At 36.5% G+C, this 15730-nt stretch overlaps 1 protein-coding gene across 3 annotated transcripts in view; it reads right to left on the bottom strand.

Annotated features, from left to right (window-relative positions):
• Inpp4b (inositol polyphosphate-4-phosphatase type II B) overlaps nucleotides 1-15730 on the bottom strand; it is a 729464-nt gene that overhangs the window by 157976 nt on the left and 555758 nt on the right. For all 3 annotated transcript variants that reach the window (XM_048813449.1, XM_048813450.1, XM_048813451.1), the window contains 2 exons: nucleotides 8530-8660; nucleotides 8081-8185 (listed from right to left, as the gene is read on the bottom strand). In XM_048813449.1, coding sequence (XP_048669406.1) covers nucleotides 8081-8185; nucleotides 8530-8660 — 236 coding nt within the window. The remainder of the gene's footprint in view (nucleotides 1-8080; nucleotides 8186-8529; nucleotides 8661-15730) is intronic.

Genomic DNA, 15730 nt, shown 5'->3' on the forward strand with positions numbered 1-15730 from the left:
ACATCTCAATGTTGCAAAACCTAAGTTTATCTATGACTACTTTCGTTTTGAATTTTACTTGCAATTACTACAAAAATAGTAGATTAATTTAGAGCAATGACTTACTCCCTTGTCTCTTCAGTTTATAGATAATTGCATGCACTTAAAACACTATGCTTATTCTTACATGGAAGTTGTATTCTTTAAAGTTTACAATAAACTGCAATTGATTTTCCTCTAGGATAGAACAGATAAATGAAATAGGCTCCATAAGAAAACAAAACTGAGATTCTATGGTAACAATCCAATCTGATCAGTAATATCTATATTATCATTTTTTAAATCTCCCAGTTCATCCTGCTCTTTAAATTGTGTATCTTTATGAATCAATTCGTCCTTCACAAAAGTCTTCAGATTTTAGTACTAAATGACAATCATAAAATTCAAGGTGGGAATCTTTTACACAAAATTTATACAAAAACAGTTAAAGGCTCTCTCATCTTCCTTTTTTTTTTTTTAAATATTTATTTATTTATTTTAGTTTTTTTTTAAATTTTTTTATTGTTGGCTGTTCAAAACATTACATAGTTCTTGACATCTTCCTTTTAAAAAAATAAATCTCTATGTTTTCCTTCTTTGGCATTTTATGGAATCTAAAAAAAAATGTTTCTGGCTTTGTGAAAACGGGAAAGTATTCAATGTCAAAGGGAAATAAATCTTACATCATTGAGTCTCATCAAGCTAAAGATACCAGGTTGGTTTGAGGTTTCATAATCGTGTTCCCTTACAGCTTTTAAAAGCCATTTAATAATAGAAATGAGATGACTCTATTTTTTCCCCAAACATCTCTTTTAAATCCCTTCGATTACAAAAATAGCACCAATGACATAAAATGCAGGCATGCTTATATCAAGAAACAATTTAAGTGTAAGCCCTGACTTTGAAATGGCCTACAAAGTCCTTTGACACAAATCATAAGGCTTTAGGGATTTTTTTAGGGATATCTCTTTTAAAATAGCCCCAATATTTGACATTGTCTGAAGGTATCTATGCTTCACTGATGGAGAGATACACCCATACTCTGGAGATACAGAACTCAGGAGTTCTAGCAGGCTCTCTTGTTTGGACCTTCCCTCAGCATAGAATAGAAAATGAAGGGCCAAAGGGTTAGCTGACATCCACAGGTATACATCAGCCCCCAATGCCATGCTTAAGTCAATGCAGCTTATGACATAAAATAGTGTTGTTTTAAACACGAAGTAGTTAAGGGTCTTTCCACAGCAACTCATAGATCACTACTTGAGATACCTGAAAACAAACAACACACAAACAAAAGCAACGATGACTGTGTATGTGTGTGTGTGTGTGTGTGTATTGCAACATCATGGCTACAGCATTCATCTAACATTTACAGAGCACTTGTATTTACTCTAATACTGTAGAGTTACATAAGGGAGAGCTTTAATTTTATAAATCAAAACAGATTTATTAAACTACTACCTCTAACCTGAACTATTGCTAGCTGTATAGACTAGTACTAAACTACTACTTCATTATGAAAAAACACAATTGCTTTAATTTGAATTCATTAAACTTTATAGCAAATATAATAGTTTGGAATTATATATCTACAACATATTAAATAATTAAAACAGAATAATATTGTAAGAATCTGTTTTATAGTATTCATAACCATTTATTTTTATAAGAAAAATATTTATTTAAATATACTGGAGGAGGATATCATATTTGTAATTTTATAAGTTTTATTTTTGTTATTGTCATTGCTAAGGCCTCTATTATGGTGGACATTCTATTTGTTGCATTTAAGTATCAAATATGCACAAAAAAATCACTGTAATGGGTTTGAGGGCACCTGAAGTTAACTGTAGTTTATGTCATTTTTTAATATGAGACATTACATTGAGTCTGTTTAGTTGCTTGTTTCAAAAGCTAGACAGGTGAACCTTTTATTTCGTGAATTTGCCCACTATTATCTGCAAAGCTGTTTCTTTAAGTATAGCAGAATTATTAATCAAATGTGAATAGACATAACTTACTATGATAAGAATGAAAATATATATTGCATCCAAATAACTCACCAGCAAAACACCAAGTCTTAGCCAATCTTCCTTGCATTATCACCTTGCAAATTGTTTTCTGTGATTCAGCTAAACATTCAGATCAGTAACCTGGAATCTTAAGTAGATTGAACTGCAATTCAAAATCTGTTCAATATCTTATAGAAACAAGTAGAAAATTTGGTTTGCTCACCTATCACATCTTTTAACATTTTTATTTTATAATTAAGAAAACTGACAGAGTTCAAATAACTTGGTTCAACCCTTGGAATTACATGTAAGTAGAATTTTCAATCTCTCTTAATATGGAGTTGTGCTCTAGTCTAAAGATACCTGCTCAATCTAAACTCCAACTTCTAAACTTAATGATACAAACAAATATTCTTAAAACAAGCTAAATAAGCTTTGTATATATTCTGCACATGCATACCTATACTTATATATGTATGTATCATGTGTATATTATAGGTAAAAAATTGGGGCGGGGGAAATCAGCATAAGGTACAAATCAGTACTTTTTCCACTCACTTGGCTCTTAGGATATGTAGTAATCTCATATTCTCTAGTTAGATTGTGAAAGAGAAAAAACAGTCTTTCTGCTAAGAGCCATGTTAAAAATCCTCTCCTTCATGGCTTGCCATCATATCTACAACATTACAGTCCTGCTTTTCTCTGAATTTCTTGATATAAGTAATCACAAGAACAAAGTTCCTTTTGACATTTTGTTGTGGGGTTTTCTTGTGCCCTCTAAGATGCTTCAGAATGTGACTTTATCAAGGGGAAATCCAGTCAAGGGTGAGCCCTGGTCCAATATGACCAGCATCTTTGGAGGAGAGGCTTGGACACAGAACACACAGTGGGCAGGGCAATTGAAGACAGGACTCCACCACCTGAAGATGGAGGACTGTCCAGGTGTATCCATCCACAAGCCAAGGAAAGCCAACAGACACCAGGAGTCAAAAGAGAACGTCTCTACAATCCCCAAAGGAATGGTGGCCCTGCTGACACTTTGATTTCAGACTTTTAGCTTCTAAAAGTGTGAGATGATCAATTTTGTGTTCTTAAGTGCCACAGTGTGTGGTATTTTGTTTTGGCAGCCCTAGGAAACCTATACACATCCCACACCAACATATTTAGGATAAACTGCTGTTTGCATTTCCAAATAGTAGTTCCCAGTTTCTTCTTTTCAAATCGGAGAATCAGAAGCTAACGTATTGTTTTCATCCTATTTTACTCTCATCTATTTTTCAGATCATATAATGAAAAACAGGATAGGGTATGCAGTTCTTTCATTTTTAAAGAAGAAACAAGAAGTAAAAGACCACTTCAATAACAATTTTTCTTTGTTTGGTGGAAGTATATTAAGGATCATTACCAAATATTTGAATGCATAATTAAATATGAATTCATATCAATTTGGCCCCAAATTGTCTCTGTGGATTGATGACACTGCCATCTATCAGTGGCTATAACCCAAATTACCTCTTCCCTCATTACCTTATTCCATCAGTCATTAAGTACTCACATATGATGACTCTCCAGAATGCCTCTCTAAATAATCTTTTTTCTAAACCCAGCTTTTTTTCCTTGGTACAAAACTCTATTGCCTTTGAATAGGGTCTTACTTTATTACTATTTTCTAGTCATAGTAGTTCGAATAAAACCAGCAGATCCATTTTGTTACAGTGATGGCAAATGGCAGATGTATAGTAAAACTGCTATTATTGTATCATTTCAGATGTTTGACATACTGTATCTCACCCTTCATCAGAAATGAGGGGAGCATGGCTTAGAAGGATTCAACCACAGACTTGGGCCATACATAAGGAGTGGTAGAAATGTAACTCACACTCAGGCCTGTCGTGCTCCCAGATACATTGACTTTTTACTAATACCAAAAATGTCTTTTCACACTGGCCATTAGGAAAAGCATGTTGGTTGAGAGCTCTTAAGTGATTTAGTTTCTTTATTACTTGTTGATACTTTGAGTTTTGGTGACTTTTTAAGACCATTCCATATTGTGATATTCAAACTATTGATAGTGACTAGGGTAGAGTTCCTAAATTCCTTGGCCAATCCAATTCATTTTATTTCAGTTCTTTCATTTTATATAATATGTTGTGGAAAAGACCTAAATTATAATTTTAGCTATTGATAAAGTTTATCAAATAAAATTATACATCAGAGTAACTATAACCATACTTCAGCTTGTACATAAACTGGTTGTGTATGTGTGACTCATATGTTCAAACTAAAAGACCAAACACTTACTTTTTCTGATTATAAAGCTATAGAAGATTCTAAAATGGAACAGACATTTTTATTTTAACTCTTTCTAAAACCACTTTATTGGGGCTGGGGTTTTGGTTCAGCAGTAGAGCATTCACCTAGCACATGCAAAGCCCTGGGTTCAATTCTCAGCACCACATAAAAATTAACAAATAAAATAAAGGTATTGTGTCCAAATACAACTAAAAATATAAATATTTAAAAACACTTTATTGAGGATTTATTGACATACAGAAACCTATACATACTTAATGTATGTAACTTGATGAGTTTGAAAATAAGTATCCACCTTTGAACCCACCACCATGGGTTGTGCCATAAAACTATTCATCAGCCCCAAAAGTTTCCTCCTACCCTCTTTATTATTTTTACATATTTCTGTATATGATAAGGACACTGTATAAAATCTACCTTCATATCAAAGTTTTAAATATATAATACAGTGTTCATTACTAGGGACACTGTACTGTACAGTAGACTTCTGGGGCCCATAAACCCTGTATCTCTAGAACTTTTTACCCTTCACTAATACTTCCTTATTTCCCCCTCTTCAAGTTCCCAGAAAACATGATTTTACTCTTTGCTTATGTTAATTCTGACCCTTATCTTTCTTATAAAAGCAGTCTGATGTGGTATTCATCCTTCAGAATCTGTTTTTTTTTTTCTCTTAGTTTCATGCCCCTAAGGTTCATCCAACTTGTTGGCAAATGGAAGGATTTCCTTCCTTTTTGAGGCTAAAAATATACCATTATTTATATGTGGTACAATTTCTTTCTCCATTTGTTCCCCAATGGACATTTAAGTGACTTCCATTCCTTGATCATTGAGAACAGTGATGGTGCAGATCTCTCCTTGAGATCCCAAAAGCAATTCTTCAGAGATAAACCCAACAACAGAATTTCTCCATCATTTCATGTGGAAATTCTGTTTTTAATTTTTGGAGAAACCCCCATACTTACCAATTCTACACAAATTCACATTTCTACCAATAATGCACAAGGATTCACTCATTTTAACTTCTAAATTATAACCATTCTATTGTGGACAATGGTTACAAAACTGGTTGTCAGATGTGTTTTTAGATGCCTCGATGCATACGTGCTTGTATGTGAGTTAATAGACTTATCATGAAAGATGTGATTACCCAAAGTAACTTAAGGCCCCCTCAAAGATGGACACTATTAAAATATCCACAGCTGTGAAGAGTGATGTCTTGGATCAAGGTCTCAGACTGCCTTGGAGCTTTGGCTGAATGTCGCTTTGGGAACTTCCTGTGCAAAGGTGCACGATAAGATTGCCCAGAAGCTATGGTGATGCTCTGCCCAAGGAAGTTCTGTGCAAGGGCATGGAATTATATCAGCTTTGAACTTGAACTCAGATACCAGGTGCCAGAGATACAGGATTTCTGAGCATAACAAGATAACCATAATAGCTTGCAAGTTCTGTGACCCTCAAGCCTGCCTGCTTTGCAGAAACTTTCCCACAGAAAACCTTTTGATGATAAAAACCTATGTAATAAATGTGCTGTGCTAGTTCTGGGTTACTGTTCCTCCATCAGAGGTAGGTCTCCCAACTGGTCCCACCTTTCTCTTTGTAAATGTTGGTGTGTCTTTCTTAATCCCCCATGGCCCCTTGCTGGTCTTTGTGATTCAGCTGTGCAGGTCATGGCATTTATTATTCAAAAAAGAGAAACTTTTGAGAAGGTAAGGGTAAGGCCGGGGAGGCACCATTAACAGTGATGCTAAGACACAAGACATAATACTCTGGGGCATTTGCTGGAAAACCAGAACAGTCAGTCATCCTAGAAATAAATACACAGAATGTTGATAGAGCAATATGTTCAAGGGTGGTATGAGAATAATTTTTAAATCATTGTCATTAAGGAATAGCAAGAGAATACGTAGAATGGTAACAAATATGATACCATATCAGTCACTCTGGATCATACTCAGGTATAATTATGAAGACACAGAGACAAACCCACATAAATACAGTCATCTCATCCTAGACATAGGTGCCAAAAATATACAATGGATAAAAGACAGCCTCTTCAACAAATGGTGTTGGGAAAACTGGGAAATCCATATGTAGCAAAATGAAATTAAATCCCTCTCTCTCACCCTGCACAAACCTCAACTCAAAGTGGATCAGGGTCTTAGGCAAGAGACCAGAGACCCTGAGCCTAATGGAAAGAAAAATTAGGCCCATATCTATATCATGTCAGCTTAAAAACTCACTTCCTTAACAGGACTCCTAAAACACAAGAAGTAAAATCAAGAATTAACAAATGGGATGGAATCAAACCAAACAGCTTCTTCACAGCAAAGGAAACAATCATCAATGTGAAGAGAGAGACTATAGAATGGGAGGAAATCTTTGCTACTTGCACCTCAGGTAGAGCATTAATCTCCAAGGTATATAAAGAACTCAAAAACCTTAACACTAAAAAACCAAATAACCCAATCAATAAATGGGCAAAAAAAAACAAAACAAAACTGAATAGACTCTTCCCAGAAGAAGAAATACAATAGGTCAACAAATATATGAAAACATGTTCAACATCTCTAGCAGTTAGAGAAATGCAAATTAAAACTACACTGAGATTCTATCTCACTCCTCTCAGAATGGCAAATATCAAGAATACAACTAACAATAAATATTGATGAGGATGTGGGGGAAAAGGTACATGCCCACATTGCTGGTAGAACTAGAAATTAGTGCCACCGCTATGGAAAGCAGTATGGAGATTCCTCATAAAACTTGGAATGGAACCACCATTTGACCCAGTTATCCCACTCTACAGTTTATACTCAAAGGATTTAAAATCAGCATACTACAGTGACACAGCCACATCAATGTTTATGGAATCTCAATTCACAACAGCTAAACTATGAAACTATCCTAGGTTTTGTAGTTGAATGAAGAAAATGTGGTATATATACACAATGGGATATTACTCAGTCATAAAGAAGAATGAAATTATGGCATTTGCTGGTAAATGGATGGAACTAAAGAATATCATGCTAAGTAAAATAAGCCAATCCCTAAAAACCAAAGGCCAAATGTTCAAATCTTCTTTCTGATATGTAGATGCAAACTCACAATAAGGTGGGGTGGATGAAGTAGGGTAGTTACTGTATATATGTATAGTATGTCAAAACACATTTTACTGTCATGTATAATTAATAATAACAAATAAAAACCTAATATTTCTCCTTGACAAACTGAGCACATCAAAATGCCACCTTCCACCTATTTAATCTTAGTAGCACCACACCCATTCCCATGGGACAAAGTGTTTCTGTGGGTGGTCACCATTAAGTCAGAGGGACTGACTGCCTGTTTGTCTACTTTTGCCCTTTGGTTTCTTAAAAGCACATGGAAAACAAGTTTGGTTTTCTGTACTCCATTCTTCCTTTCCTAGTTCAAGCAGTAGCACAACAGTTAGCTATTTTCTACCATAAATATTATTTTTCAAGAAGCTGATATTCTGTGCACTTTTATCTCTAATTCAACTCAGGTGCTACATTCACAAAGCGTTGCCCAGAAATACAGCAATAAACTTACCGCAGTCTCTTTTAGACTATTGAGTCATTACCGGCTGTAATAGCTGCATCTTCCTCTGTACATAACTCTTACGCTTTTGATTTGGGTCTACCAACAGTCCTGCTTTTTAAAGGAGGACACGCTGTAACATAATTTGCCATTTTTAAAATAATGATCCATCGTACCTTTCAAGTGAGGGCTGTGTACATGCATTCTTTGCAGGTGTAGATTCACTGGAACAAATTCTAATGTTTTCTCTCCTTTGCTGCTGCTTGATTTGAAAGAAGACCCTAGGAAGGGAAAAAATGGAACATTATTAGTACATAAATAAATAAAAAGGTTTTGTGTGTTGAAAAGACATATTGAATAGAAAAACTTGAGGAAGAAAAACATGTCCTGTGTTTACAAGTTTTCTTCTCAGAAATTCTATTTTTTGAAATAAATTATTCCACATATTCTTATGGTAATACTGTGGACAGAACAGTATGTGTTAAAGTGCTAATATATTAAGAAATAAGATTTTTAAAAAATCTATGGTGCTTTCATCTCCATAACAATAATGCCCACTATTGTTTTCCTTTGACACAGGTAGAATGCAAGTGAGTTTGAGTGAGTCGAGTTGCTGCTTTCATACCTGCGTCCTTGCTAAGCTCTGTCAGAATGTCTTGGTACATATTCACCATTTGATCACAGTGAGTAAGGACTTTTTTCCGGAGATTGTCCCAGTGTGGGGAGAGCTCCCCAAGCTCTTTCAGCTCCTGGTTTCTGTGTAGGGGGGAAACAGAAATTCTTTACTTTTATCTCAACTCTGCAGACACAGATCCCTTAACCAGGGCTGTCAAGCTAATAAGAAATTGCTTTAATACCCTTATCAGGAAAGTTCTATGAGGTTACTATCGGAATTTTTAAAAATTAATTTAATACAAAGGAAAATATGTTTAGGGTAGGCTATGCGAACATTAAAAACATGTCAAAAGAGGGGGAAAAGGTTAAATTCCTTGATGAACTCCTCACAAAGATGGAAGTCTTACTATTGTAAATATGTGGAAAGAACATTCCATTAAAAAGCAAATACCCAAACCTCAATATAAATACAGCTAAGTTCTGGGCTTCAATTATCCAAAACCAAAGAACAAGAAAAAGGCTATTTGCCTAAGTCTGAAGGAAACATGAGACACACAGGTAAACCAGTTTAGATATAGTGTAGCTATAAAATTCAGAGCTTGAATAAGATAGAAATTATATTTCCAGGTATGAATTTTTTTGGCATTAGTTTCTCCCAAGAGGCCAATATCAAATCTGTATGCATATGTGTTGTATCTTCTAAATCAAAAGGAAGAGCTAATCATGCCATTTAGGTTTTAATTATTAACTTTTATCTAAATCTCTACCCTTTAGCCAAGTTAATTTAAATCATCAGAATACCTTTTTAAATTATAGTGATAAATGATCTAATATGCTGCTTGGTTAGATCTTCTATTCATTTCTGTAACCTTTTACCAACAACATTTTCATGAGGCTAATTTAACCAGCAATAATGAACCTTCTTTGCTATTTTGGCTATGAAACATGCTAAATACCAAGCTAATAAATAAGAAAGATGTAGAATATTTAACATCCTCTTAAATGCAAGAATAATGGATGGTGTGCAAAAATGTGACTTGCTTTCAAATGTGGTACCTGCCTTGGCTGTGTTTTGATGGGTATGCGGTGTGGTATTGCTGCACCTTTCACCTGAGATCTTTATAAGCTTTGTGAACATTAATCTAATTCTCAACTTTTCCCAAAATTAACATTTATGACACAACATGCATGGGACAAGAAATAATTAATCAATAGACAAGGACAGTAACAGGAGTTCGTGACCAATGGGGAGGCATAGGCAGGTTGAAATTTTGTGGTGTCAACTTCTTAGCCCTCAATTGGCAGGATTTGTTTAAATTAAGGACAAACCAATGACAGCCCAAGCACATAATTCCAGTAGCTTGAGCCCTCCCACTGCAGAATAATCCCAGCAATGAGGTCAAAACTGAGACAGATAGCAAGTGGGATATATCAGTTTAATTGGTAAGGATTCAGGCTATGATTCCAATATATAGTGGTAATAGAAATAGTAGCTAATTTTTCTTGTTTAATACTAATACATATGCTATGGGTTTGTAATTTATGTTGTCTAAATCCTAATGAGAAATAAGAAGTGAGGCATTATCAAGAGGAAGAGGTGGGTATGAAGCCATGACTTCACTGTGGAATACATACAACCTCCTTGCCCAAGAAGTTTGGCAAAATATAACCAGAAAAACTTAGCACTCTGTTGTGGAGTGACTTGAGATAAAAATGTGAGGTGTCCATGAGCAGTTGTTTTACATTTACTGAACACCTCCAACATGCCATGATTTATACAGAAAAATACACAGGCATGGTACTGAGAAGGGGCATATCCTGAAAGAGCCAACCAACCAACATATACCATCACTCTGCCTACAGAAAAGTTCAAATACAGAGCAGTTAAGAAGCTGTAAAACAGAATGCAGAAGAGTAAGAGGGCAGCCATTTTTTAAAAAAATTATATTAGTACATTAAAAAGAGATAAGGAGAGAAGATCAATGGATGCACCAAAATTAGTAGTCTTTTCGATCAGGAAGTCTAGGGCTATTTATTTTTAAGTATATTTGTCACTCAGTGAACAGGAACATCTGAGTTCAAAAATTTGGCTTTGTGTCTCAGTACACTTTTTCTTACAGGGTCTGAAATAAAGCATTTCAGGACCACAAGGAGGTTAAAACACACACACACACACACACACACACACACAGAAAAAGAAGAAAGCAGACATATTACTGAGCTGGGCAGAACTTCATGAGCAAACATGGCTGGTTATTTGGCCATGTGGAACAAACCAAGAGAAAACATATGGAACCTCTGCACCTTAGAAAATGTTCAATGGACAAAGAAATGTTTGTATGCCAGTTCCATACCACATTCTACATTCCATCAGTAAAGATGCATCCTAAAGGACATTAACTTCCCCCACTTCCAGTGGTATATTCTGTCTGTTCTGGGTAGCCACTGGGAATGCAATATCCCAGTGGTGACAGAACTTTTCCTGGATCTGGTCTGGTAAGACAGAACTACTGAGGATCCTACCATGCCAAGCTGAGCCTGGTAGTTATCTTCCAGAAGGCAGATACAGCTAGTGACCTGAAAAGATGAGGTGTTCATGGTGGCAATATATGAGGTTCACCATTAATCAATTGGCCAAAACCATCCAGACACATTTGGGTTGAGCTAGTATATGGAAAAACACATATTGCATCTTTGTACATCTCAGATGCACTTGAGCCATTTTCTTATAACCCAATAGCATATGAAATAAGATTACTCATATATTATAAAGAACAATACTTCAAATTGATGGCCAGTTGCAAAAAGACTCAAAGAGAGTTAGCAAATCAAGCTCTAATAGTCCATGCTCCAGCTGATCCTTGGCGACTTAAAGAATATTCGTCATCCATCTCCTACCAAGTGCCCTACCAACACCTCAGCTGCTCTGAGTTACTGCCTGGTGAGGAAATTGTAGATCTTAATCCTGAGGGATCGAGCTCTCTGTTTCTTGGATCTTGCAGAGTTTGGGTTGCTGCAATTTCCTAATTTTTTTCTGGGCATGGAGCAGCTATGAGCTCCAGACCTTTATCTCATTGCTCAGTCCTGTCTTTTTGCAGTCCTGTATTCTTATAGCCATGAATAATCTCTTTCCATCTTTGCTCCCCCATGGTTTGGAAGCACACGTAGTAATCAGGTCACATGAGGAAACAATCCCAGCTTCCACATAAGTGGGACTCTTATTGGGTCACCTGACAGACTTGCCTCCCCCAATCCACCTCTGCCACAAGAATCAGGATTCTAATTAGCAAAGTCTAAGACTATAGAGAAAGGAAGCACAGAAACAGCAAAGGGGGCATTGTGGTTGACTATAAAAAGGGCCCACTCTTAGCCCAGAACTGTAAATTTTAGCTGTGATAGATACAGCACCCTGTTTCAGCTGTTAGTTTAGCATATTACTTCATTCTAGAGTAATCCAATTCTCAGGGTATTTTTTTTTTTTTTGCTTTTGCTTCCCCTCCCCACAATGTGGGTACTTTAATTAACTATTCATGATTAATATTATTCCACTCTTCTGTTAGGTGACAGAGCCTGCAGTGATTGTAAGCTCACTGTAGTGCATTCCTTGAAATATCAGCAGGGTTTCCCTGGTAGGAACAACATTATAGGGGCACCATACCATTGGGTCAGGCATTCTATAAACTGTCAGATGTCAGCGCCAGCAGTGACACTGTGAGAGGAAAGGCAAACACAGACTATATGTCACCCACTTAGGAAAACGTGTTGTCCCTCTGAGGTAGTAGGGATCCATCAGCACTGCTTGCTAATTAAGTCACCAACAAACAGTTGTGTGGGTTCAGTAGTATCATGGATGAATGGTCAACTTAGTAGCTCATTGTCACGCTGGCATTTAAGAGTCAACAGTGATGATAGCTATATTTGCTTTGGAGAAGGAGGCCATATCTTTGGGTCCATGAATAGTTTCTACCACTGTCTCCAAGGTCATTTGGTTCAGGGTCTATTGCACATACCATGGGGTAGCTGAGAAAGTGGCTTATATCTCCTGGACAAGGGATGCTATCTACCTGGTAGTAGAGTTTCCTCAGAAGCATTTACTGTCTTATAGGCAAAAAGACTCTCCATGGTCACTCCTCTAGGCCCATCCACATAGCTCTTGCCCACACACATCATATCTAATTTGTCTAGACTTATCTCTTCCAGGTCCATGAGGCCATTACCTAACCAGTGCTCCATATATATGTGTACCTCAAGCTACCCTTTTGTCCAAATAAAGGGAATGACAAGTAAACGGATGTGCCCACAGGACAGATTTCCTTCACTATTGATCATAAAATCCACCCAACATGTATCAGGCCAATTCATATCAGTTTCAATTCCTTCTTCCTTTATGGGGAAACCCACTTGCAGGCATAAGGTATGTGTTGAGAAAGAACATCAATGCCAATAAGGCAGGTGACATGAGGCCCTGGGACACCTCTTCATGATATATGCTCATACCTTCTGGATCTGCTTGAGTCTAGTTCCAAATGCATCACTCCCTTCTAACAATACATTGTTCCTATACCATACCATGGGTTCAAGTTTAATACCAGTTCACAGTGGACAGCTCTAGTGACAGCCACTTTGTGTCTCATCAGCACGAGTTCAGTTTCTGCTGGAGCCCTGTATCACATTAAGAGCTATTTTTTTAAATGAAAAGTAACTCTCTGATGTAAGAAGCACTGGAACGTGCCGGGATCCTAGGGTCTATCCTGAAACTTTCCCATTTGTATTTCCCAAAGACTCCACAAGGCAGCATTGGGTTTTTACCACAGACACTTTCAGCCCCATGAGATCTCCTTGGATGACTTAGCCCAGGGCTTGCAATACAGTCTGTATCTTCGGCAATGTCTCTCTGGCATGGGCCCTACTTACACAGTCTGCTTTTACATCATAGTTTTATACACACCCACACAGAGGATGATTAATAGCTGAATAAGCACAAAAAGTCTTAATGTCATGTGGTTCATAAATATAGTTCAGAGCACAATTACTTATATGCATAGATTAAAAAAGTCTTTTAAGTTATATTACTGATTTTCTCCACTATTTCTCATTCCACCAACATATGCTAGAAGTGGGGCAACTATGCCAGTTTATACCTGTTATTCCACTGTATCAGGAGTACCTTCTTTCATCCTCAAAATATCACATTAGATTATCCAAGTTATAGGATATCAGAATTAATAAAACCTGTCTGTTAAAATAAAAACAACCACAGTTACACAGAAGGTTACATTGGGAAGGAGGCTCAGAGAATAGTTTGAAACCTGTTGTATCACATATAGAGAAGCCCAAGGAAAACTGCTTGGTAGCCTTAGAGTCACAAGAGTCCACATGGGAACTGTGGTTCCCATGGCCATTCTTTCCGTATTTCATATAATTCCCTACTGTAAAAACAAAGAAACACTCCCAGACACAATACAATAAAAACAAATTACAGACTGCTTAATGAAAAAAAATGTTGAATGAGTGGGATTTAGGATGTGGGCTCTTGACCTCAGGAACTAGTACTTGTAAACTTTCGAGTACTTTTCAAAGATAAACCAGATGTTACATTTTAGACATGAAATGTTCCCTAAACAGCTCATGAAGCAATGCAGGAACGTTCAGAGGTAGAATGATCAGCAGACCTAATTTGTCTCATGGATTAATAATTTGAATTCATTACTGAGTGGTAACTATACACAGATGGGGTATGGCCGGAAGATGTAGGTCACTAGGGGTATGTTCTTGAGGGTTAAGTTTTTTTCTCTGGACCCTCAATGGCTCTCTTTGCTTTTTGGATTCCATGAGCTAAGCAGCTTTCTCTAGCACCCGAACTTTTCCTCCACCAAGTTGTTCTTATCAAGTATTTTGGTCACAGTAATAAAAAGATGACTGGAAAAATTTGAACAAAAGAGAAATTATACAATGGGATTTTTTACTTTTGAATAGTTGAGTAGGGCATGGAGGAGCGCAGGCCTGCCCATTTATATTACGTTCAAGTATTTGATGGTGCCCATCCTTAAGACGACCCTGTGGTCTCATCTCTCCACTTTGTCACATGGATATCAATGGTAATCTGATATTAAAGTTAAACTTCAATTATGACATATATTCACCAAGCCTTTGGAGTATGTGGCAAAGGAGATGAATTGTGTAAAGATATGTTTGATGTAGAGAGAAATATTTTTAAAAACACTCCTTCCCATCTATAAACATTCTCATTTTATTCACAGTAACAACAGCTCCCACTTTCAAAAGCTCTCTCCTTCAATTTTGACTTTGCAAAACTACCAGAAGATTCTCTGTGGAAAACCTACCACCCTGCTAAATACACATCATTTCATGCATTCATTCCTTTATTCTCACTAGAGATCTATCTAAAACACATCTTCTAGCCTGCCTCCAACTCCTCCTAATTCTCTAGGAGTCCAACAGGTAGAAAAAAGCAGTTGAGAAGAAAATATTTGATATTAAAATATTAATAAGCTTAGGCCTCTCAGACAGTAAACAGTTTTTTGTCACTTACTGCCATCTGTCCCATTTCCCTTTGCTACCTACAGAAGAAAAAGGGAAATGACACAAAACTAATCTCCAAAGAAGACAGATGATTTCTAAGGCCTACTCAAGAAATCTCCAGCTCCGTGGATCTTGGCATTCTAACTGCAATGTGTGACATTTTTGATTCTTGATGAAATATTCATATGGCTCTCTGGAAATAAGCTTAAGAAGTATCTTTTGTCTGTGTGGCTTCTTTTGTTTTTACCTTGCTTAAATATTTCAAAAACGCATGCTTTTTCTTTTCAGTAAAAGACAAGTTCCTCAAGGTCATCTCAATCCTCTGAAAGGTCCATGAGATGGAACACCCTACTCATGCACAATGTTTCAAACATAAACCACTGAAAAACATGATGAGAAAATAAGATTAAAATTCTTTTAAAACTCCATTAAAAAAAACAAAGAGAAATAATTGAATACAAAATTTATTGCAGAGGACTTGGAAGAAAATAACCAAACCTGCTTTAAATATTTTACCTATAAGGCGTAAAACATTGGCAAGAGTATTAAATTGATAAATGGTTTTTAAACTTTGTTCCTTCTATTCTGGGGCTAGAGAGCCAGGGGATGGTTCAGTAAAGGCAGCCGCAGGCCCCAGGCCTCATTCCATACAACCATGTCTCCAACTA

This window comes from Marmota marmota, unplaced genomic scaffold (genome assembly GCF_001458135.2).
Source record: "Marmota marmota marmota unplaced genomic scaffold, marMar, whole genome shotgun sequence".
Taxonomy (NCBI): domain Eukaryota; kingdom Metazoa; phylum Chordata; class Mammalia; order Rodentia; family Sciuridae; genus Marmota; species Marmota marmota.